The 23,113-nt window shown below is 49.6% G+C and overlaps 11 protein-coding genes across 11 annotated transcripts; 8 read left to right on the top strand and 3 right to left on the bottom strand.

Moving 5' to 3' along the window:
- Window positions 1-103: 103 nt before the first annotated feature.
- Aud_008566 (mitochondrial 37S ribosomal protein uS11m) lies at window positions 104-802 on the top strand (the record flags this gene model as incomplete). The annotated part of the gene is made up of 1 exon (XM_043293440.1): window positions 104-802. The coding sequence occupies one exon, from the start codon at window positions 104-106 to the stop codon at window positions 800-802; it is 699 nt and encodes a 232-aa protein (XP_043149375.1).
- A 792-nt stretch (window positions 803-1,594) lies between these two features.
- Window positions 1,595-5,641, top strand: Aud_008565 (putative VPS9 domain protein; the record flags this gene model as incomplete). Its single annotated transcript, XM_043293439.1, has 3 exons — window positions 1,595-1,672; window positions 1,735-1,987; window positions 2,049-5,641. 3 exons carry the CDS (start codon window positions 1,595-1,597, stop codon window positions 5,639-5,641), a joined length of 3,924 nt encoding a protein of 1,307 aa, XP_043149374.1.
- Window positions 5,642-6,145: 504 nt separating this feature from the next.
- On the bottom strand, window positions 6,146-7,006 carry Aud_008564 (uncharacterized protein; the record flags this gene model as incomplete). The annotated part of the gene is made up of 1 exon (XM_043293438.1): window positions 6,146-7,006. The coding sequence occupies one exon, from the start codon at window positions 7,004-7,006 to the stop codon at window positions 6,146-6,148; it is 861 nt and encodes a 286-aa protein (XP_043149373.1).
- Window positions 7,007-8,166: 1,160 nt separating this feature from the next.
- Aud_008563 (uncharacterized protein) lies at window positions 8,167-8,538 on the top strand (the record flags this gene model as incomplete). The annotated part of the gene is made up of 3 exons (XM_043293437.1): window positions 8,167-8,274; window positions 8,331-8,413; window positions 8,484-8,538. 3 exons carry the CDS (start codon window positions 8,167-8,169, stop codon window positions 8,536-8,538), a joined length of 246 nt encoding a protein of 81 aa, XP_043149372.1.
- Window positions 8,539-8,756: 218 nt separating this feature from the next.
- Window positions 8,757-10,644, bottom strand: Aud_008562 (alpha-N-arabinofuranosidase; the record flags this gene model as incomplete). The annotated part of the gene is made up of 6 exons (XM_043293436.1): window positions 8,757-9,661; window positions 9,722-9,821; window positions 9,875-9,963; window positions 10,086-10,198; window positions 10,274-10,468; window positions 10,538-10,644. 6 exons carry the CDS (start codon window positions 10,642-10,644, stop codon window positions 8,757-8,759), a joined length of 1,509 nt encoding a protein of 502 aa, XP_043149371.1.
- An 886-nt stretch (window positions 10,645-11,530) lies between these two features.
- Window positions 11,531-13,365, top strand: Aud_008561 (uncharacterized protein; the record flags this gene model as incomplete). The annotated part of the gene is made up of 8 exons (XM_043293435.1): window positions 11,531-11,557; window positions 11,613-11,658; window positions 11,716-11,791; window positions 11,848-12,039; window positions 12,093-12,336; window positions 12,380-12,548; window positions 12,608-12,642; window positions 12,730-13,365. 8 exons carry the CDS (start codon window positions 11,531-11,533, stop codon window positions 13,363-13,365), a joined length of 1,425 nt encoding a protein of 474 aa, XP_043149370.1.
- A 450-nt stretch (window positions 13,366-13,815) lies between these two features.
- Window positions 13,816-14,645, bottom strand: Aud_008560 (PSME3-interacting protein; the record flags this gene model as incomplete). The annotated part of the gene is made up of 2 exons (XM_043293434.1): window positions 13,816-14,384; window positions 14,480-14,645. 2 exons carry the CDS (start codon window positions 14,643-14,645, stop codon window positions 13,816-13,818), a joined length of 735 nt encoding a protein of 244 aa, XP_043149369.1.
- An 865-nt stretch (window positions 14,646-15,510) lies between these two features.
- Window positions 15,511-16,588, top strand: gcy1 (putative glycerol dehydrogenase Gcy1; the record flags this gene model as incomplete). The annotated part of the gene is made up of 4 exons (XM_043293433.1): window positions 15,511-15,533; window positions 15,597-15,725; window positions 15,789-16,037; window positions 16,093-16,588. The coding sequence occupies 4 exons, from the start codon at window positions 15,511-15,513 to the stop codon at window positions 16,586-16,588; spliced, it is 897 nt and encodes a 298-aa protein (XP_043149368.1).
- Window positions 16,589-17,162: 574 nt separating this feature from the next.
- Aud_008558 (uncharacterized protein) lies at window positions 17,163-18,586 on the top strand (the record flags this gene model as incomplete). Its single annotated transcript, XM_043293432.1, has 2 exons — window positions 17,163-17,215; window positions 17,269-18,586. The coding sequence occupies 2 exons, from the start codon at window positions 17,163-17,165 to the stop codon at window positions 18,584-18,586; spliced, it is 1,371 nt and encodes a 456-aa protein (XP_043149367.1).
- Window positions 18,587-19,992: 1,406 nt separating this feature from the next.
- On the top strand, window positions 19,993-21,166 carry Aud_008557 (glycoside hydrolase family 6 protein; the record flags this gene model as incomplete). Its single annotated transcript, XM_043293431.1, has 3 exons — window positions 19,993-20,336; window positions 20,415-20,830; window positions 20,886-21,166. The coding sequence occupies 3 exons, from the start codon at window positions 19,993-19,995 to the stop codon at window positions 21,164-21,166; spliced, it is 1,041 nt and encodes a 346-aa protein (XP_043149366.1).
- Window positions 21,167-22,092: 926 nt separating this feature from the next.
- Aud_008556 (casein kinase II subunit beta) lies at window positions 22,093-23,052 on the top strand (the record flags this gene model as incomplete). The annotated part of the gene is made up of 2 exons (XM_043293430.1): window positions 22,093-22,476; window positions 22,552-23,052. 2 exons carry the CDS (start codon window positions 22,093-22,095, stop codon window positions 23,050-23,052), a joined length of 885 nt encoding a protein of 294 aa, XP_043149365.1.
- Window positions 23,053-23,113: the final 61 nt, after the last annotated feature.

Genomic DNA, 23,113 nt, shown 5'->3' with positions numbered 1-23,113 from the left:
TCGAGGTTCTGTTCTGCGTTTGTGCCGAATCGACTGGCCTTTTGCTGTCTCTATTTGCCTCAACAGCCGCACGTCCCCGATATATCCTCGGCAACGCAGCAAGATGAACTCTTTCACCTCCTGGGTCAAGGCATTGTCACATACTAGCCGATCATGCCAGTCTCGAGTGATCTCCCCGCGCGTGCTGCGCCCCTTTTCTACCACAACGAAGGCCAGCTCAAGCGCGAAAGATAAAACTCGCGAGATTGAGAGACAAATTCTGAATCCCAAGTCCGAACAGACCACCGAAGACAATTCGCCGCTTTCTGCTATTACTAGAATGATGCAAGGAGAAAAAGCTCGCGCTAGCCAGGGCGTCAGTCGCGACTATTCCCGCATGGCCGAGAGTTTGGAAGCAGAGATGATTAAAGACCCATATGCCGATCGTTCTCCTCCTCACCATCTTCACGTTTACGCCCACAAACACAATACACTTCTCACGCTGACGCAACCGAACGGGAACCCAATGCTGTCGATGAGTTGTGGACACCTCGGCTTTCGGAAAGGTGGCCGTTCTGGATATGACCCAGCGTATCAGTTGACGTCCCACGTGTTTGGTCAAATTCAGGAAAGAGGCTATTTAATGAACATTCAACGGCTCGAAATCGTCTTTCAGGGCTTCGGGCAGGGTCGAGAAGCATTTACCAAGGTTCTGCTTGGCAGTGAGGGAAGGAATATTCGCGGGCTGGTGAGTCGAGTGACAGATTCGACACGGATAAAGTTCGGTGGTACGAGAAGCAGAAAAGTCCGCAGACTGGGTTAATCCTGCGTGGTATCTATATTCTCTTTCCCATACCCATACTCTCGAGAGGCATCTATTCCTTCGCTTCAGCGTCAACTGAAAACAAGGTGCTTGGCGGGCAGCGCATTCATTTCAGTATCAGGCATTGGCTCCCACAACTGGGGTTCTTTGAGACTTCTATGTGACTCTGCAGTGTCTGAGATCTTTAGTGAACCCCGTCTGGGCTGCAGCTATATTTGTACATTAGTCAGTCGTGTTTTTTTAACAGGAGATACACAAAAGATTCTTAGGTTGTATTCTACATCTTGATCTCATCTCAAGCCCAACTCGCGTCTTCATTGATTCCAATATCAATGCCTTTTCTTGAGCGCTATCATTTTAGATGTTGCGGAACTCCATAGCAGTTCTGAATGCACCAAAAACAAAATGCTTGCCATAGATAATTAGCAGCTTACCAAATACGGACTAGCGCATGAGCTCCAGTGTCTCCGAAAGCTGCTGGCTGAAAGGCTTCAGCTCCTTATCTTTGATCGCAAACCGTTTCTACGTGGATCTCAATTCTGCTAGCTATTTTTGTTTGATTGTATGGAACTTTACCCATCCGACATTCATTCATAGATTTGACTTCTGTTTGAGAGTTTCAGCAATAGTCGGGCCTGCGCGGTTACTAGCTCCTCAGCGAGCGTATGCGCGGGAACTGCTCCTCTCTTGTGACGATCACCGGGTGCAGCGCAAACCCGACTTTGGGATTGAGACGAACGGCTTGATGAGTGCCGGAATTTCTTTCTCGGGCCGTCGTCCAAGACCGTTTGGATGCACCCTCTAAATCCCTTTCTCCGTGCCTTCTTCCGAAGCACTGTCCCAGGGCAGTGTCTGCCGATAGAGAATCATGTATGCCTTGTTGGGATCATATTGGACTAAGCCTGGGGAATATTCTCTTACCTTTGCTGCAGGTTCTGCTCGTTCCGATCACGGAATCCTTAATCGGGTCGCGAGATCGGGAGTCCAACCTCCTCTATTCCGACCTTGTGGTGTCCGAAGAGTTTCTGGGAAGTCATACGCTGCGAATACCGATTGCCAATGGAGCTACCGGGAATGCCAAGGATGATTCGAATGTTCGGGATAGCAGGGGGAAGGCAAAGCAGGTGACAACTGTCAACGGGCGAACCGTGATTGTCAAAGAGAGTTCGGTTTACAGCAACAAAGGTAGGAATGGCCTCCTTTCTTTCTGCTTTTTTTTTTCGCCTGTGCTGAACCACATTGTCAGGCTTCAAATCCCTAACCCAAGCTCAGCTCCTGTCCGACGCTCTGTACTATACTCCAAGTACCGACTCTCAGCCATGGCTTATCTACTACATCTCCCGCCCGTTGATCGGCTTATTCGATCCAGGGAAGATCATCTCTGCTGTAGTGCCCGGGTCGCTACCTCAAAGAGTAGTCACGAATACAGGCGCCAAAGCTGGCGATTCTGCCTCTTCGTTACCGAAGAAAGAAATCAAGTCGTTCGGAGAACTGCTGGCCAATTTTCCTATGATTGCAAGACAGATGCAGCCAGGCTTGGACAGACTATTCCGAGAATTTGGGAAAGAACTGGGGAAACCGTTACCGCCACCTCCATCGCGCTCGCCTTCCATCCCTGATGACTACGAACGTAAACCGGATCGCGATGAACATTCGGCGGATGAAGTCGCTTCTATTCGGAGCACGTCGTCCCGCAACCGAGAAGGGCTTCCCTTTAATTCCGAGGAGTACTTCGAAGATGATGAGGATTTGATGCGCCGCAGCCTGGAGACAGCAGTTACCGCCGCAATCGATCTGTTCCGGCTTGTGGACAAACAGCAGTTGTCTCTCCTCGGCGCCACGACCGACCTGACTGGACCTCTGGTAGAACGGTTGATTGAGCGTTATGTTGCCGAACAAGTACATGAACCGCTGCTATTTCCTCGACTATGCAGCTTCCGTCGACCCGAGGACGCAGAACTGGATTCCAGAATCCGCCATATGGAGAATCTAGATGTTTCACAAGTAGGAATCGTCGAAGGAGGTCGAGATGGCAAAAGAGAGCTGCTACATCGGCTCGGACGAGCGGTCGAGGAGTTCCGAAAGATGACGGACGCAAAGTGTCCACACGACATGCTCAATACTTTGCTGGAGACAGTCAAGGTCTTATCGTACCCCGGGACGTATGGTAACGCGAATCTTCAAGCCTCGGAAAAACAGATTGCGCCTGTCACCGTAAATGCGGATATTCTGGTCTCCTTGTTACTTATTGTGGTTATCAGATCCCAGGTCAGGCATCTTCAAGCAAGACTCTTGTATATGCAGCACTTCATCTATATCGACGATGTTGATAGCGGTGAAATGGGTTATGCTTTGAGCACATTCGAGGCAGTCCTTACGTACTTGGTGACTGATTCAGCCGGCCTCCGAAGAGCCAGTATTCGCAACAAGCGCCTGTGGAATGCCACCAGAGCTGGACGAGTTGCAGAAATGAGAGCAATTCTTGAACCCAAAGGTGACATTAGCTCAATGGACGATGCCCCGGACGAGCCTGAAGGGAAATCAGTCTTCTTCAAAACCGGAGAGGACGAAGACATGAATGAACCGCTACGAGGACATTCTATTCATCGAAGGCTCTCAAGGTCAAATATTGAGCATCAAGAAATTGATGAAACTCTTTCTGAGGCGCCACCGCTGGCACATGTGTTCCCATTTCAAACATGGGCAAACACCTCCCCGCCCCAGGAAGTTCGGCGTCCTGTGAAGAAAGTCTCGATGGATGTCCGCAGCATATCGGAGTCGTCAGCTACGTCGCTTCTCTCTCGCACCACCACCATCGAATCAATGACCAGTGCAATAGAAGGGGACAGCTCAATCGAGACCTTGACAAAAACGCAAGATCCTGCGGGTGATTCAATTCCCATGATGGCCGTTGACAGTCGCCAGCCGGAGGCTCTGAAGTACCTGCTGAGCCTAGAAGAGTACTACTCAATGGAAGACATTCTCGAGGATACAAACACCGATGGAACAACGTTACTCAGTGCCGCAGTGCAACTCGCTCACCCTGAAATGGTAGAAACTTTGCTCGACTTTCTGTTTAATGCAACTGACGAGCGAACAATTGCTGGTTACCTCAAAAAAGCAGACATGCACGGACGCACAGTTGCTCACTATTTGTTCAGTACGCCATCAGTAATGTATAGACTGGAAAGACTCATTCCTTGGCGACAACGTGACAGAAATGGCCAGACGCCGCTCTTTGCTCTGTGCAGATCTTATGACCATCCAGATTATAAATCGATGGTCAACGAGGCGTTGACCGCCGCTCAAAGATCTCAGGGAGACGGCTTGCCTTTGCGGCTTGACGATCATGTAGACTCGAAGGGAAATACACTGCTACACATCGTTGGTGATCCAGAGATCACAATTCGAATTCTACGGGAAAGCGATTGTGATCCGAACGCAACCAACGAGAAGAAGTTCACGCCGCTGATGATGGCTAGCAAGTACGGCCGCGTCGATCAAGTGCGTATCCTTTTTTTGGATCCCCGGGTCGACGTTCATCTCAAGGAAGCTCGCGGATTGACGGCCGTCGAGCTCGCCAAAGATGATGAAGTCCGTAATCGCATTGACGATCTCATTCTTGTCTCAAATTCTCCCTCGTCACATGATGACCCATCTGGTCGTGTCACTACAGTTGTACGCTCGTATTTCGTTGAGGATGCCACAGTACGCTTTGTTTTGAAGTCCGGTGCGCCAAGCTCTCAATCCCAGTCAGACGAATCTCGAGCTGGGTCCACCACCTACACGGTCACTACATGCCGTCGCACCCTCTCGGACTTCGAGAATCTTGCTCAGTGTCTCGCAATGGAGCATCCGGCCTCTTATATCCCTTCCTTTTCTGATTTTCGCAATCCTTTTCAAATCCATTCTAAACCATCTCGGTCTGTTCTCCACAACATGCAAGAGAGGCTAGACAGATTCTTGAAAATCCTGCTTGCCCATCCAACCTTTGCGACTCACGAGATGCTGTGGGAGTTCTTCCTGGTGCCCGAGCTGCAACCGGAGATGATGACGGACAGGTCCCGGCGCAAGGCGTTGGTGCTCTCCGAGTCCATTGCGGACGACTACGCGCCTGTGACAGCTGACGGCATGCGTGAAACAGAACAGTTCGTGGCGCAGGCTCAGGATATGGTTCGTGCCCTTCACGCCAACACGCGCAGTCTGATTCGCCGTGGTCATTCCTTGCAGAATGCCGCGTCAGATATAGCCGACGCGCTGGCGCTGTGCTCGTCGGTCGTCTCGACTCTCCAGGAGCCCACAAACGCACTTCCCCATTCACATGTGGACGCTTTCGCCCGCTACGCTTCCTATTTGTCAACCTCGTCCTCAGACTCATCCCCGCTTCTTCAGTTCCTATCTGTCTTTGCCTCGATCGACAATACAACTGTTGCAATACTCGGTTCGCTCTCTCGCCCTATTTCGCTCATATCGAATCTACAATCCACAACCCGCACCCTCTCCCGCAATCGCTCCTCTCTCATCTCCTCGTCCTTGCCCCGAAAATTCAACATCAATTTTCCGGGCCTGGAGGAATCCCGGCAGAAGTCAGTTCGCGATCTGGAACAGAAGATCCAAGAGGCTGAAGCCCATATTGGACGCCTCTCCCGGGAAATCGCATGGAACAAGGATGTTGTAGTCGGGGAACTCGCCGGGTGGACATCCTGGCGGGAGAAAGTCGGCCGGGATGCCGTCCGGGCCTTCGTCAGGTCCACCCTGGTCCGAGAAAAGGAGCGAGGGAAACGCCTTGAACGGTGCTTGAACCGGATACAGGAGATGAACAACCGTACAGTACGATAGATAGACTTTATGTGGGCCTGGTCCATTTGCTTGCCTATAGAATAGTTTTGTGCCTACTTCTCGTTCAAGCCTTTAATTCTTAATGACCCAATACATCTGTGACGACGCTGATGAAAATGAGGATGAGGTACCGTGGCATCAATGCATTGTCTGCCATTCTTCCTTTTAGAAGGGATCATGTTCGATATTTATACAACTTGTGAGAAAAAAAAAAGAGATTCAAGAATGTACAACTCTTGTGACCATTTCTTTCCAGCGACCTGGGTATGTCTTCAATAGGCATGCATCCAGTGTACAGCCTACGACCAAGCAAAATCCCGACTTCTGGGAATGCCCGTTAGAACCGCTAAGCAATTGATTGACAAATCCTGAGTATTCAAAGGCTCTCGACAAGCGTTACCAGTGCCTGAGAGGTTTGGGAAGGGTACTCTACTCAAAGCTATGGCGCCTTTGAGATCGCGATCCATGAGGATGATAGCGCTTGAAACTAAGTGGCACGTACATTCAGAATTCGAAAAGAGGTGACGTGCTTCTCTCGATTGATGGAAGGCGGAAAAGTTGATCTGTAGATGGAGTCTGGTTGCGGACCTCGCGCCGAGCTTTTCGGTGTGGCCTTTGAGGCCTGGCTTGCGGTTCAAGCAAGCTTAATTGATCGATGGTTCTCAACGATGATTGCCACCCAATCTCCGCTGCTTTTCCTGACACCATTCGATTCAATGGAGACACAACGACCACTTGCTTTGGAACAAAGCCGGCCCGCCATGGCTCCGTGGGCAATTCGGATTTCCCTGGGCGCTCTGGCACAGACGATTGTGGGAGCCTGGCTTCTGACTGCTTTGGAGCAACAAATGAGCCTAGAGGCGAAACTGGCATGGCATCTGCGTTTGCGCAAAGTGCTCGTGTCACGGCTTCCAGCCTCGTTGCCTCTTCCGCGACGTATGTCTTAGTAGTTGGACGGCTCTTGTCAGATATCGACAATTCGCGGCTGCGTCTGATTTTCGGGGTGCTGCCAAATGAGTACGAAGCAATGTTGTCGTCGAGAGGAGAGATTGCAGCGTATTTAGAATTCGCGTAATCGCGTTTCCTTTTCTTGTATCGCTTCCAGGATTGTCGGAGCCTTCTGATGAGGAGGACGGTCAGGGCTATGAATGCCACAGTGGTAATAGCTACGAATACTACCGCGGCAGCAATGGAGCTCTTCTTGTAGCTCCAATGCGGGAGAAAGGACTTATGCGATGGTGTTGGTGTCCCGGAATCCGCAGTTGAGGTCACCGTTCTCTTGTATACTGCTGTTGGCGTGCATGCGCATTGGGTCTTCTTCGAAGCCAATCTGTGCGATTTTGTAGATTCTGCGCGTGTCTCCATCCCTATCGACGGTTGATGTTTTGTCGAGCCCCCCAAGCCAATGGTGAAATATAAGCACGTGGAATCGTCGGATGTATTGACCTCATCGCTCAGCTCGAATCGGTCATCTCCTCTGAGGCTCAGTTGCTGAATATGCAGCTTATCTTTGAAGAACTTGTAGATGCTGTCCCATCTATCCTTTGGCCATGAACGAATCCCTTTCGGTGCGGTTGATGATGGTATTGATGCGGATACCACTTTGGATGGTGAGGGCAGTAATGCTGATGGCGCAATGGAAGGTTCTGGAGAGCGCACAAAGGGAGAGCCTGATTGCAAAGTGTACATGGCACTACAAAGTAATGCGAGCATGACAAGTAGGCTTCCTTGCATCCTGGTTTCCAGAAGGTCGACCTAGGATCACCATAAAGACCTCTCACTCAAGACATAGGTACAATGAGTGGAAGAACCACCGCGGATGAAGATCGGGATATCATTCGCATAGTACGTTCTGATCAGTTGAGGCTTGGTACTGTGCCGGAAAAGCAGGCACGATGGCAGAGGTCGACGCAGCTTCCTTATATGCATTTTGTATATTTTCAGCAAACAAACGCAATACTTGATATCAGCACCAAATCATGCCTAATTTCTTAAAACTTTAGTAAGGCACAGGATAAGACATGAGAATTGAGTTGCTTTGTGACCAAGGCTTGAACATCTCGGAGACCTCGTTGCATTGTTTGAAATATTTTAAGAAGATGGAAGAACTCTGGCACTTAGTGAAGACTACTCACTGGCTGATAACATAGATCATGATTTTCCGAGGCATATAGAGACACATAAACCACTTCACAACTCTTTACAGATTATCTACAGAGACTTAAAAGACCATATGATGATGAAAGAGATACAAAGCAGAGAAGACAGAGCACGTGAAGGTGAAATCATAATCATGGCGGCAGATACACTAATCCCAAAAAGGATATATAGATCGAGATGCCTGCTTCTCCACAGGACGACGTCATGATCGTCTTATCATTGCTGCCTTCAAGCGATATAAATCCCCAGCATTTGAGAATACACCATCAGGAACGTCATCAACACATACTTGAATGGGAATATCTCAGCCCTTCCCTTTCCGCAACTCAATAACTCGAACATATTTTACACAAACGCAGTTCACCATGCCTCTTGTCGTCCCAGGAATCAACTCGAACATGGGTTCTGATAAGGGCGAATGGCTCAACAAGCTCGCCGGCAAAAAGATCAGTGACTCCACCAGCGATGTGAATGTGCGATTTTGGACTATTTTACTTTGATCGTAACTTTGGTTGCTGATGGTGAACAGACCTTTGCGAAGAAGGATTTACCCGAGCACCATCGAGTTCTTCGTCCCGGTGACGCGATGACTATGGATCATAGACCGGAAAGGTATGCATGCCTGCCTCGTTATCATATCTATGTTGATATGGACAAATGCTGATGACTTGTTATTTGCCAGACTCAACATCCACCTCGATGAGGAGGATAAAGTCAAGGATGTCAACTTTGGTTGAGTTACGATGTGGGAAACATGATGGTTGATGGTTTAGGATCTACACGAGAGTCTTACACTCCCAAACCACCTGTGATGAGACATGTCCTAGATTGACGAAATAATGCAATGTGATGTCTATCATAAACCGTTTCTATATTCCAGTATAGCATCATTAGGCCGAAAGAAACCCGAAGAAACAACGGAATGAAGAAGAAGATTAGAGTCGTCTTCAGAACTCTAAACTTGCTCCGCCTTCCACCTAAGTAGAGTGAACGAGTGCTTGGGGAACTTGTAGGCACCCTTGCCGTCCCAAGTGCTTTCCGTCAGGCCAACTTCCTGTTTTCCCTTCATGTTGCAGGCCGAGACACTGTCTCCAGTGACCGTGAATACAGTGACATCACCAGTAGCCCCCTCGAACTTGCTCTCCATATCCTTTTCGTCGCTAATGTTGACGACAGCAACATTAACATATCCGTCCTCTCCCAAGGTGGCACTGACATCCAGCCAGGGAGTGTCCTTGACGGCGCGGACCCACTTGGGACTCGTTTCGCCCTCATAGGCACCGCAAGAGACGTGCGCATTGATGGTCCAGCCTCGCATATACTTCGAGAACAGGTACAAGGGCCACCAGATAGTCTGCTTTATGATACCGTCCTTGGTTGTCATCAGAGGGGAGATGACATTGACGCTCTGTGCAATACAGGCCATCCCGACGTCTTTGCTCTTACGCACAAAGACGTTGAGCCAGATGGCCACGGCCAGAGCGTCGGAGAGGGTATAGCTTTCCTCAGCGCCCTTGCTGCCCTCAGCGCGCAGAGGGTCCCACACATTCCACTCGTCAAAGCAGATTGTGGGCCGCGGCTGGTCAGGAGGAATACCGTTCTCAATCATGGCAAGGTCGATGAGGGACGAGGTAATCTCAATCGCGCGCTCAGCAGCGAGGGGAGCAGTGACGTTGGGGAGATGAGTTGAACCGCAGGTGTAGAGATGGATACTGTGCATGTCGATGAGAGGGACGGTGCTAGTAGAAAGAGGCGAGTGAGTGGGAAGCAGGCAGTGTTTCAGTGTGTAGTAGTCCCATGAGGCAGTGCCGTCTTGGCCACAGAGGATCAATTTCAGAGTGGGATCAAGCAGCTTCAGCGCTAGAAAGTATATTAGCATACTGGTTGGTTCTTGCGGAGTCGAAGAGAATAGGATCTCACCCTTTGCCCACTGGTAGGCCTTGTGAGCGTACTCCTCCTTGGTCATCTGGGCGACCTGCCATGGTCCCCATACTTCGTTACCAAGAGCCCAGTATTTGATCTAGAGATTAGATGTTAGTGTCTGGCAAATGACCAGTAGCCCAGGTGGCATACGTTGTAAGGCTCTTCACGGCCATTCTTCCTCCGGAGATTGGCATAATAAGTGTCCTTTGTCCCGTTACAGTACTCAACCCACGCAAGAGCTAGACACCCACATTAGTATAAGCCGAAAGGAAGTACGAAGCTGGCATGATCTACCTTCATCGAGAGTTCCTGGAGACAAATGTCAGCATTCGCATTATAGAGCAGCTGGACCGTATCGTACCTGTGCCAAAGTTCAAGCAAAAGTAAGGCTCAGTTCCAAGAAGCTCGCACCACTTCAGGAACTCGTCTGTTCCAAACTGGTTGGTCTCGGTTCCCAGCCAAGCCAGCTCAGGTCTGTAGAGCCATGAAATTGAGTTAACAATTCGCTCAAAGAATAATTCCTGAAGCTCTAGCTGGAGATGCAGTTACCTTGCAGGCCGTTGATCTTTAGGGCCGACACCATCAATCCAGTGATATGTAGCTACAAAATTACCACCAGGGTAACGAACAACAGGAATATTCAGCTCCTTGAGGGCTTCCAGTACATCTTTACGAAAGCCATTCTCGTCCGACAGAGGATTGCCCGGGTCATAGATGCCTCCATAAATGCATCGGCCCATATGCCTGCGGTCATAGGTTACCACAAATCTCGGAGTCGCAATTTCTTCAGCATCAAGCATGGATTGATCTTACTCTGTGAACCCGGCATAGATATTAGGGTTGATCTTGGAAATGCGTCGCGACGCATGAACGGAGATACTAGGTGTCTCCTGCTCACTGAGCTTCGTGAAGGTAGTCATGACTGGAGTTGGCAGTCAACAAATCCCGGCGAAATGAGTCAAGTATTCAACGACTAAGAGATCTTAAAGCCCAACAGGAACGACAGACTGGGGAAGAAGGAATAACAATCAATCAGTACTATTGTCCGAAGCAACCGCAACGGATTCGTCTCGATAAGGCTCTCTGAAACTCCAGCTTGTATGCTGGATTTATCCCCAGCCATCGCTCCATTATTATAATTGAATTGGGCAAATTCCCTGCGGGGGAAATTCCAGGCCTCAAATGATGATTCCACTGATGAGGAGATGGTGAGCGCCGTGGTTGATGGCAACTGGAGCATTTGGCTGGGGATTCCTGCTTAGTGTTGGAGCCGAGGAAACGCCACCAGTTGTTCCATCAATCAGCTTGCTTGCTCTCCTGCTAATGTTTTTTCGTTATGTTCTGCTCTAATTCGTTGCTTTCATTTTCAGACTGTGAAACTAGCTCCCCGCATAGCCCAGTTATGTCTGTCTTTTTGATTTTTCCTTGCCATGGCTTTAAGAGCGATTGACTTTGCTTCAGGGTTTGGTGGTTCCATAGTTAGCCAGTCTGCTCAGAATTTCAAGGTGCCGCGTGAGGTGCCCCGATCAAGGAAACTTGCCCTTTTGGCAATTACTCCACCGGATATTCGTGTTCTAAGCTTCGCGTGAGGTCGTTGCTGCACGATAAACGATATGGCGTTGACTTTATTGCGTCGCGTGGTGCTATCACTCAATTGCGTGAATCTGAACCCCAGAACGGAGTAGATATCCTTAAAAAGGCCCTGCGGAGCACTCCAGGACGATCCTTTCATTCTCCGCGTTTTTTTGTTTTCCCCAGAGGAATAATCATTGTTACTATTAATCCAGATCCTTTATTGGTGTGATCATGCGCTTGAGTCCGTCGTTGTACCAGGTATCTATAGCAATGCCTGAGGTACTTGGCTCTATACTGACCTGTCGGTGGCTAGTTCCTCGTGGGCGTCTTCGCCTCCCTGGGGTCGTTCCTTTTTGGCTGTATGTATACTATCCGCTGGACCTTGAGTGTTTTCAGCGCTGACCTGCGGTGTCAAGATGATTTGGGTGTCATTGCAGAAGTCATTTCGTGCCAATCTTTCGATGCAAGGTTTGCCGCAAATGACACGCAAACGTGAGTGTATCTGCTTTTGCTGGTTAGAGGGCTCATGAAGTCTGACGCCTGCGCAGTGGGTTGGTAGTGTCCATGTTCACGGCGGGAGCTTTCTTTGGGGCAGGATTTGCCGGTCCCACCGGTGATTATTTGGGACGACGATGGACCATCGCGATCGGTTGTCTCGTCTTCTGCCTCGGAGGAGGTCTTCAAACTGGTGCCCAGACGATTTCATACTTGTACAGCGGAAGATTCTTCGCCGGGCTCGGGTAGGTTGAATGCCCTCAAGCAGACCAGGCGACCTTGCTAATGGAGAACCCAGAGTTGGTTTCCTCACCATGATTATTCCCATGTACCAAGCCGAAATCTGCCACCCCAGGATTCGAGGCCGGGTGACAGCCTTGCAGCAGTTCATGCTGGGTGTCGGTGCGCTGTGTGCCGCATGGATCTCATATGGTACCTACGTCGGATTTCATCCGACGGACAACGCTCAGTGGCAAGTTCCACTTGGTCTGCAGATGGCCCCTGCAGTCGTCCTGGGTCTGCTGATTATGTTCTTCCCTGAGGTAATAAGATAGAATGCTCTTACAGAATGCGATGCTAACACAGGAACAGTCACCCCGTTGGCTCATTGACAATGGCTTCAACGAAAAGGGCCTGCAGACCCTCGCAAAGCTCCATGCTCATGGTAATGAGGATGACGCGTGGGTGCGCGCAGAGTATAATCAGATTCAGGAGAGCATTGTGTATGAGCACGAGCACGAGGCCAAGTCCTACAGTGAGTTATTCACTAATCGGTCGTCCTTCCGCCGCCTTTTCCTATGCTGTGCCGTACAGGCGTCCGTGCAAATGACTGGTGTCTCGGCGATCCAGTGAGTATCCTCCATATGTGACGACTAGCAGTGTGGTTCTAACGATAAAAACCTTGCAGATACTATTCTGTGACAATCTATAAACAGATCGGCATTGCGGGCGACGACACGCTCAAGTACCAGGCGATCAATTCAATCATCGCTTTGGTCGCGGAGTGCCTATGCATGGCTTTCATTGATCGTTTCGGTCGCCGCTGGACTCTCATCGGTGGCAACCTGGGCAACATGGTCACCTTCATCATCGCGTGTATCCTGCTGGCGCGGTTCCCTCCTGAAGCCAACAACACCGGTGCTCACTGGGGCTTCATCATCATGACTTGGTTGTACAACTTCTCCTTCTCGTGCACCTGCGGTCCCCTTTCGTGGATTATCCCTGCCGAAGTATTCGACACACGGACACGTTCGAAGGGTGTCTCCATTGCCACAATGACATCGTTTGCGTTCAACACCATGATCGGTCAAGTGACGCCCATCGCCATGACAAATATTCGTTACCGCTACTACTACCTCTTCATTATCTGCAATTTCACTAATGCACTGTTTTTCTGGCTGCTCCTTCCCGAGACCAAGAAATTGCCTCTCGAGGAGATGAACTACCTGTTCTCCAACGCTCCCTGGATCGTGCCTGGTACTCGCAAGGAGGATTATACCCCGCACGACTTGGAGCGCAAGCTCGAGGAACAGGAACAGAAACAGGCTGCTTTTGCCACACATCAAGAGTAAATTCTTTGATAATGACGAGAAGATTGCAGCTAGTCGGGGAGTGAGGACCAAGCTGTTTCCACAATCCCATGGCACATTGCTTGAGCTGTATATGTCTGAGATGGAGTGAGAATGTCTAGTATTTTGTTCTTTCGTTGACACTTTGTCAACGAATTGGGAAAATGTACATGGACTATTCAAGAAGGTTAGTTTGACTAATATCTCAGTCGTCACAACGAACAGCGAGTACGGGTAATTATTGTTCTCTTGAATGCCTGACTGCAAGTAAAAGAAGGTAAAGCGGCATTGCCATCTGTATCTTAGAGAAGTGTAATAGATTGCCTTCTCGGGGGTGGAACTTAACGGGGTGCATATTGGACAAGTCCACATACCAGTGTTCATGACATGAACGGAGGAACTATTCTAATGAACCAAATGTAGTTACTGTGTGAATAAGTTTCCGTTGCATATTCATTCGGAGTCAGAACTATACCCGGCTAACCCGAGGGACAACGTAGATGATTTTGCTGCTGGCAGACTTGCATTCCCTTTCTGCGGATCTGACGTAGAAGAGGCCCCCAAGGCCTTCGTCGTCTTGGAATCCTCTGCAGCCGGTGGTGATTCAACAGCGGCTGGTGTTTTGCTGTCTTTCGAAGGAGATTGCAATTTGGGAGCCTCTGCTTTACTGTCGCTGGGCGAAGGCCGTTCCGCAGCGCCTTCGCTCGCGGATTTCCGTTTCTTGCCTGGTATCAGAGATTCTTTGTTTTTATCCCTTCGTCTTTTCCGTGCAGGAATCTTCCAGTCCTCTCCTTCGTTGGACGGCTGAACATCTACTGATGAATTTTCTAGCAGAGCTTTCTCTGCTTCTTCTCGCTGTCGACGGAATAGTTCAAGCTGCTCCGCGGTCTCTTTCTTCACGGCCGCTTCTTGAGCACGCGTCGACTCCATGATGGAGTCGAGGAACTCCACTTCGTCCTCGTCCAGAGACCGAAACTGGTTCTTAAGTTTTATCTTCTCTTCAAAAGCTTCCTGCTTGGCCACTACGCAGCAGAACAAGTTATCCTAACATGTCAGTCCAAATGAGATCTATCCAAAAGAGCACCGCACGCTGCCTTTGCGCGGTGTGGTAACTTACTCTTGTTCTGCTGCAAGACCTCATACAGACTTTTCCCGCCCTCCTGTCTGCCTAGCTCCGCCTTGCGTCTCCGCTCCTCCTCCAATTCCTGCTGTGCACGACGCCATTCATCATCACGCTCTACTGGCTCCTGATCGGTTCCAGCAGCCACGAAACCAGACGACATCTCGACTCTTCCCCTTGAGATGGGGGGCTCTGTGTCTGTAGATGCAGGCTACTCCGGGAGTATGATGCAGATGAGACACCAAATACGTAGTAATCAATTGTCTTCGGCAATCAGTAACGATACTTTATTAAGAAATATTCGAGTTTAGCAGATTTGCGTCGTTCGGCGCTGATGGAGCAGAGAGAATCTTGAGCTTTCGTTGGGGTAATGTTCTGGATAGACTGGCAAAAATCGAGGCGGTGAATGGCTGTAGTTGCCGTCACCGCCTTCTACTACTCTCCTAATCAAGTCCATTTTAGGCATTAAGTATGCATGTGGATGCAGGCCCACTCACCAGACTTTTACCAATGCAACATTGCGAGGTTCCATCTAGGGACCCAGATAAGCTAGATGTACGTACTCCAAATAGTGCACGTGGTTTACAGCATGAAATGCTTATCTGACATTCCTGGCCTCTTTCTCGCTTACTAACGATTGAATCGATAGATGCAATCAATGCTTTACAAGGGATCCTCAAACCTTTTCGTTTTTCGATATAGGTTCTGCTATTTGCTCAAACGAAGAATGACTGGATCAAGAGGCATAGCGCTCGGATAATTGCTCCCTATGCTGGCCAGACATATTTCGGATGCTCCCCCACTCTTTGAGAGGGGCAACTCCGCCCATCGTAGCTCGTATAGCGTCATAGCCTACTGGTTGGACCTGCCTAACTATGTTGTTCCTCGCGGCTCGGAGCTCAAGGCAGCTTATAAATCCCTCTTGCACCCCTTGTCTTCCACGTTCTCTCCCGAGACTATCGTTCCTTGCTGCAGGTGCATTCCAGTCCAGAACATCAGCTAGTACATTGTTTGTTCATTCGTGCAAAATGTCGACTCTCGAACATACGAAGTACGTGATCGTGAGATGGTGATGTGCAAGAGAATAGCTTCGCTAACAATTTCCAACCTGTAGGAAGACCTACACCTTGAACACGGGTGACAAGATCCCCGCAATCGGTCTCGGTACCTGGCAATCTAAGCCCAACGAAGTCAGAGAGGCCGTCAAAATTGCTCTGTTGAAGGGTTATCGCCATATTGACACGTGAGTTGAACACGCCTCTGTTCATCATGCTATAGAAGTTCTGCGCGGACTGACCCATCGTAGTGCCCTCGCCTACGGTAACGAAGCTGAAGTAGGCCAAGGCATTAGGGACTCGGGTATTCCTCGCGAAGAGATCTGGATCACCACCAAGCTTGATAACACATGGCACCACCGTGTGCAGGACGGAATTGACTCGTCTCTCAAGAGCCTTGGTGTGGATTACGTCGATTTGTACCTTGTGCACTGGCCATGCTCGACCGATCCTAACGATACGTCGAAGCATCTTCCCGACTGGGACTTCATCAAGACATGGTAAGCTTCCGGAATTTTTCAATATGGAATGATGTTATAATAACAAGTACCATAGGCAAGAGATGCAGAAACTGCCTGCCACTGGCAAGGTCCGCAACATTGGTGTTTCTAACTTTGGTATCAAAAACCTTGAGAAGCTTCTCAATGATCCAAGCACCAAGATTGTCCCCGCAGTCAATCAGATTGAACTGCACCCGAACAACCCCTCGCCTAAGCTCGTGGCCTACAACACTTCCAAGGGTATTCATTCTACCGGCTACTCTTGCCTTGGCTCAACAAATTCTCCTTTGTACAAGGATCAGACTCTCTTACAAATCGCAGAAAAGAAGGGTAAGACCCCTCAGCAGGTTCTGCTTCAGTGGGGTCTACAGAAGGGATGGAGTGTAATCCCAAAGTCTGTCAACAAGGAGCGCATTGAAACCAACTTTGAGCTTGATGGTTGGGATCTGACAGCCGACGAGGTAAATCAATTGGATAACCTCAAGGACCGCTTCAAGGTCTGTGGCGACAGCTGGCTGCCTGTCAAGGTGTTCTTTGGTGATGACGAGTAAATGCTTCTTAACTGATGATGCGCATATCATGTGAAATGTCGCTGCGTGCCTGACATGTCTAGATATCCAATTGATAGATCGAATTGCTTTGTGTATCCGCTCAAATATTAAAGTAAATTAGAGAGATGACCAGCCAATCTATCAGTGGACCTCTTTTAATTATAGTTTGACCTGAATCTTCAACGCTCTTCCTCACTAATATTGACAGCCGGATAATCCTTATCACTAAATGGAACAGATCGACTTCGAGCCCAGAAATGAGGTCATAATCCAGTTATATTGTGATAACCACGCCCCAAGGAATTTCTTAACACTTGTATTTACCCGACACTGTTATATGCCTCAAATAGTAGAGAGGTCTACCTCGAAAATAATTACTTTAGATGACAGTGGCAAGATCCCTCTAACCAATAAGCACGTGGCGTCAGCAGATCAGGTGCACCGCCACCGCGTGCGGAGTCATCAGTTCCCAGGCACCGTCGTCCATCATCCATTCTCCCATCATCAATTCATCAAGAGAATGGTATTTTCATCCTCCATTCTTCTTTAGAAGCACCTTTCTATCATCGTCAGGATGCCGCCTTCCAGTGGGCACCTGTTGCTCCCGAAATTCTGGAGAGCAGCAAGGTGAGTTCTCGTTGCTTGATAGTGGTATACTTCAATAATCTGACTTTCCCCAGGTTTGCTTATGAGAAGGCCCTGAAGACGCTCAAGGCCAAGTTTCCAGAGCCAGCTCAGCAAGTCTCGCTTCGGCTTCAACCAGCTTATGCACGTATTCCTACCCGCCAGCCCATCAGCCGAGCTGCCGCTATCCGTCAATCCCGCAGTAATCGCTATTTCTCTACTCGTGCAGCAAATTCCTTCGTTTCCTCTCTTAAGAATGGCCTGCAGGGGGATCACGCAGCGTATCGTCAGTCCCGTGTTGCAGCCAATGTCGGTCGCTTGACTAGTCGTGCCCCGTTTGCGTCGACTCTCCGCCCCAACTTGACCGGCGGCACTCTTGGCCGTACGGCTGGAGGCTATACCATTGGTGCCGGTCGTATTGGTGGAGCCCGTTATTTTTCGCATGGTCCGGCCTCTCCTGCGCAGGTGATCAACAATGTGTCAATGGGTGTGCGAGCCTTCTTCCTCTCGGGCCAGAAAGCCAGATTTGACGGCATCGACCCTATTACGGGAAAGAAGAGGTACAAGTCTGTGAGCGCGCTTCAAGATCAAGCTGAGCGTAAAATGGCGGCGATCCCTCGCATGGCTTCCGGTTCATTCATCGACTTCCAGATTTCTCCCACCATTACAGCCTTTGGACTTCAGAAAAAGGCTGCCTCTGCCGGTGTTCACCACGTGGAAACGTTGAATTCGGACACCTTGTCCTTCCTTTCTGCCGACTTCGCACGTGCTCTGAAAGATTTGGCTGCCGTACTTAATGACCTCAAGCGCTTATCCTCACTGGGTGATCTACCTATCTCTTTACATGACAGATCCACCATCCGAGTGCGATTTCCAGGGTGCGATGCTGAGATGGTTGAGCGACTGTGCGATGAAGTCGGTGTCCAGCGAGGACGGATTAGCCAGGATGAGGATTTCAACCTCCGAACAGGAGCTGATCTCGCTCTCCTCTTCCCATTTGCTCCTAGCGTATCGGCTTCTTCGGATGTGGCTGAGTTCTTTTTTCGACAAGAACCGTCCGAGGGACAATCTCCTGATGAGGTCGATTGGCAGGCAATGATGACCTCCGAGGATGGGACATGTTACTCGCCCGAGAATCCTCAAAAGTCGAGCAATGGGCTTAGTTTCGAAGACTCTCCAATCTTTGCCGACAAGAATCCTTGGGTATCATCCTCTTCAGGATATTCCAGCATCAACGTGAGCGAACTTGGCGATCGTGCCTTCTTTCCTGAGGTTTCCAGCGCCGGTTTCCATGAGACCGCGTCAGAGTACGAAGGAGTCGAAGGCATTCAGAGGTTCCTGGCTGAATGTGATCGTGCCGAGCACTTTCGTTAAGTGATTTTTTTTTTCTTTTCTTTTTTCTTCTTTTCTTGTTGTTTTATCATCTACACAGACTTTGACAGTCATTTTTTCTTTTTAGCTCACCAATAACATATCTGAATCTAATTAAAAATCAATATCCTGCGAGTACTTCGTAGTTTGCAGAATATACATTGAGTGGAACAGCTAATTCTGCGACCATACATGAAGGTATTGCTTGCTGGCTGCAGGAGTCATTGCAATTATATATTGACGGAGGCATATTATATATTAACCTTGCCGTCTGCCTATTCTGAAAGCCTAATTACGCCAGCCAATCTAGGTGCTAAGGCAACAAATGCTCCTGACTATACCAGAGTTTACAGAAGGAATCCGCTATATTGACATTCCGTGTTTTGACCTGACAATTGCGGAATCAACGAGTACGCCAATTACGCAGATCTCGCTCTCAACGAAGAAACAATGCTGATATATTCAAAGATGCCCGCTTTCCCACGGGGTTTCGGGCCGCAAACCATCAGAATATCATGTCCTGAACGGATTTGGATTGGACTCAAACTCCGCATCTTGGCAGCGCAGTATGATAGCTTCATCTATCTCTCATGGGCATGGATCATGGGCTCAAACAGTGCGGGAAGTGAAGGGTAATACCCAGAAGGATCGGCAATTCAGTGCTCCGTGTACAAAGTCGAAATATATCTCCTTTCCTTTCTCATAGCGAGACGGAGGGTTGAAGTATTCGCTTCCAGAAGGAGCAAATTATCACCATAGATGAGACAGACAGTGTTTCGACAAACTTCCACCCCCGCAATTTCCTGCCTTTTCCTCACGCCGTGCTCCTCCTTCAAAATTTCCCGACGATCATCTGATTTGAGCCGGTAATTTTTTCCTTGAACGATCCCCAATTGGTACTCGGTTGCTTCAATGGCCCTTCCAAGACTTGCGAATGTGTCTGGACACAGGAGGGGACATGCTCCCCAGGCCGCTGGGCATATCAGCAAGCGGCAGGATAGTCTCATTTTCAGTTCCGCTAAATATCATCAGGCTCTTCAGCACATTGAGGGTATAGCAGGTGGCGCCAGAAAGTTGAGGAGCATGCAGTAACACACTATGTGCCGAAGATACAACGATCATCAAATGATGAGCCCTTTCAGTGACGGAGAGTCCGTATCGTGCCCCTACAGGGCCAGCATCCTTTCACGATACTGGCCAAAATATGCCAAGAGTAGTCGGGAAGAGTCCTTCTGATGTCTTTCTTCAATCCTCACCCACTTGGTCCGGCTCTCTACGCGTCTCAGTTCTAGCAGGATATCTTAACTAACTCCTTGTCTCTTCGGGGCAGCTGGGGTGCTGGATGCATGGGATATGAACTATGAAGAGGAAGACAGGAGAAGTATAAAATGGTCTTGAAGAACCTCAACATGAGAGTCAGCCATTGTACAGCAGACCTTGCATTCCACTTTCCACGCAACACACGGGCGTCTCAGCTGAACATTCAAAGTTTCTTCCGGAATTCAAGCCGCCAACATGCGGTCCTTTTTGCTCTTTCACCCTTCCTGTTCTCTGCAGTGAGAGCTTTGCCTCAAGCAACTGGCTCTCCCACCTCTCCGGCTCCCACTACGGCTCCCCCTGCGACCACGGCAGCAGCACGCGGTAATCCCTTTGAAGGACATCAGCTCTTTGCGAATCCTTACTATGCGTCCGAGGTTGAGAATCTTGCCATTCCCTCCTTGACAGGCTCTCTAAAGCAAGCGCCGTTGCGAAAGTACCCTCTTTTGCTTGGATGTAAGCTTATACCGTTGCATTGTACACTCCTCGGATTCCGTTCCTAATAGTCGTTCAGGGACACCGCCGCCAAAGTCCCGAAAATGGGTGAATACCTCAAGGACATCAAAGCCCTGAACGATGCAGGAGCAAGCCCTCCAATTGCTGGGATTTTCGTTGTCTACAACCTTCCGGACCGTGACTGCACTGCCTTGGCCAGCAATGGAGATTTAGTCATTGCAGATGGTGGCGTTGAGAAGTACAAGGCCTACATCGATTCCATCCGCGAGCACATCAACAGCTATCCTGATACCCAGATTATCCTCGTCATTGGTGAGTCCGCTCCGTTACCGATGAATACCCTTCGTGCTCGATCCATGGCGTGTCCCTCTTACACCCAAGGGAATGCTGTCTGCGACGAGAAGAGCCATATCAACAACTTCGCCCCACAGCTGGCCAGCGCTGGATTCGACGCTCATTTCATAGTCGATACCGGTAAGTCCTACGATGCTACCCACCTGGCACATCGTCTAACGAGATTCCTTCATAGGCCGCAACGGAAAGCAGCCCACTGGACAGCTTGCCTGGGGTGACTGGTGCAATGTGATTGGCACTGGCTTCGGTGCCCGGCCTACCACTGACACAGGAGACGAGTTGGTGGATGCTTTCGTCTGGGTTAAGCCCGGTGGTGAGAGTGATGGTACTTCGGACACGTCTGCTAAACGCTACGATGCGCACTGTGGACTCGAGGACGCTCTCAGACCAGCCCCTGAAGCCGGCACCTGGTTTCAAGGCAACTCCACCCAATTTTTGTGCTGTACTAACGTGTAGAAAAGACCTATTTCGAACAGCTTCTCAGGAGCGCCAACCCCTCGTTCTAGACGAGGCCATAGGATCACTGGATAGTTTGATTGGAATCATTGGATACTCTCTTGTTACGTGTTCTTCTCAGCAGAAGCTTTACGTATATGGCACTTTCAGTTCGATGACCATGATCTCAGAGTATTGCGTGCATAAAGATATGCAACTTCTCTCCCCAGGTTCTCCAAGGCGTAATGCAAAGAATACAACAAAGTATAACCAGAGACCACACCCATAACCGCTAGAAAGAGAAATGATAAAGGCGGTGATGCCTGTTAGGCAAAATGTTCACCGCCAACCCCGCGCTAACCAGAAGAGTGTGTGATCCACTGATAACAGTCGAACAGAACGGAGAAGAGACACACACTGCGAATACTATCTGACATTATCTCATATTCTCTGTTCCTAACCCTTTGATCGCTGTCCACCTTTTGAGGACTGGCTTTTCTATGCTCTGAGGAGAATCTTCCATAGCTGTACGGTTCTGAGAGCTCTGTTGGTTTGGGGCTGCCGAATCCAGCCTTCTCTCAGTAACTGCTACAGGCAGAGCAAACCAACACCGCTTCCTTCCCCTCATTTCGTCGTCGACTTGAACAGTAAACATGATGGAGGACTTTAACAGTGAGACCGATAGTGATTACACTAGCTACTGGAGAGATTGGGTAAGTTTGAATCTGTTTCTTTGAGCCTAAGTACTGTTGGAGGGGCGATGCGGCTTGGATGTTCATCTCAGGAGATGGGTCGTGGCTGCCCTCACGATGCAATTGCGGCTGGTGAAAACATTGAGGCCTCTCCTAAAGAGCTTGCTGGAGCTCAATTCCACCTCATGCACACCTGCATCATCCTACCACGCATCCACTACTCCTCCACTACATCCTAGCCCACACCCTTTCACGATGACCGAGTCTTCGACTAGTGAGGATCTTTTCGCTCACGCTCGGGGCAATGAATCCAATGAAAGATTTTACAATCTCTGTTTCTGGGGACGCAATAATCCTCCATCTGCGATGCCTTGCTCACAGAATACCACGCAGTTCATCTCCTCCCGCGGAAACGAGTATTTCTGCGAGATCGACGAGGAATACTTGACCGATCGCTTCAATCTTACCGGCCTCAACACTGAAGTCCCTTACTACCAGTATGCGCTGGACCTTGTGACCGACGTCTTTGATCTCGATGCGGATGATGATCTACGCGAGCAAATCGAGAAGTCCGCCCGTCATCTCTACGGCCTCGTTCACGCAAGATACATTGTCACTACTCGTGGCCTTGGCAAAATGGTATGTGCTATATTGTCACCACTGCACCACGTCTGGCTTTAGGATCAAAAGCTGACCCCTTCTTTCTTCGCTTAGGCTGAAAAGTACAAAAATGGCGACTTCGGCAAATGCCCCCGCGTTTTGTGCGAGGGTCAGCACCTCCTCCCGATGGGCTTGCACGATATTGCCAACCAGAGCACTGTCAGACTCTACTGCGCCAAGTGCGAGGATATCTACAATCCTAAGTCTTCTCGTCACTCCTCTATTGACGGCGCCTACTTTGGTTCTTCTTTCCATAGTATCTTCTTTCAGGTGTTCCCCAATCTGGTTCCTCCCAAGAGCACCCGCCGCTATGAGCCTCGCATCTACGGTTTCCGCGTGCATGCCAGTGCCGCTCTGGCCCGCTGGCAGGATCGCTATCGTGAGCAGATGAGAAGCCGTCTTAAGGAAGCCGGCGTGGAGGTGAAATACGTCGAAGACAGCGAGGTGGAGGATGACGATGAGGAAGACTCTGAGGTTGAAGACCAGGCCTCCGAAGTCAAGGAAGAGAAGCTTTTGGGTGACGCTGCCTCGGTTCGTATGGACCTGGGCAACTAAATCGCCGTTCAGCGTCTCTCCAAAAGAGCTCTGCACATCTCGCGTTGCGCTTGTCGACCGT

The sequence above is a fragment of the Aspergillus udagawae genome (genome assembly GCF_001078395.1).
Source record: "Aspergillus udagawae IFM 46973 DNA, scaffold_6, whole genome shotgun sequence".
NCBI classification, from domain to species: Eukaryota; Fungi; Ascomycota; class Eurotiomycetes; order Eurotiales; family Aspergillaceae; genus Aspergillus; species Aspergillus udagawae.
Note: the sequence above shows the minus strand (reverse complement) of the source record. Positions and strands in the feature narration are given on the sequence as shown.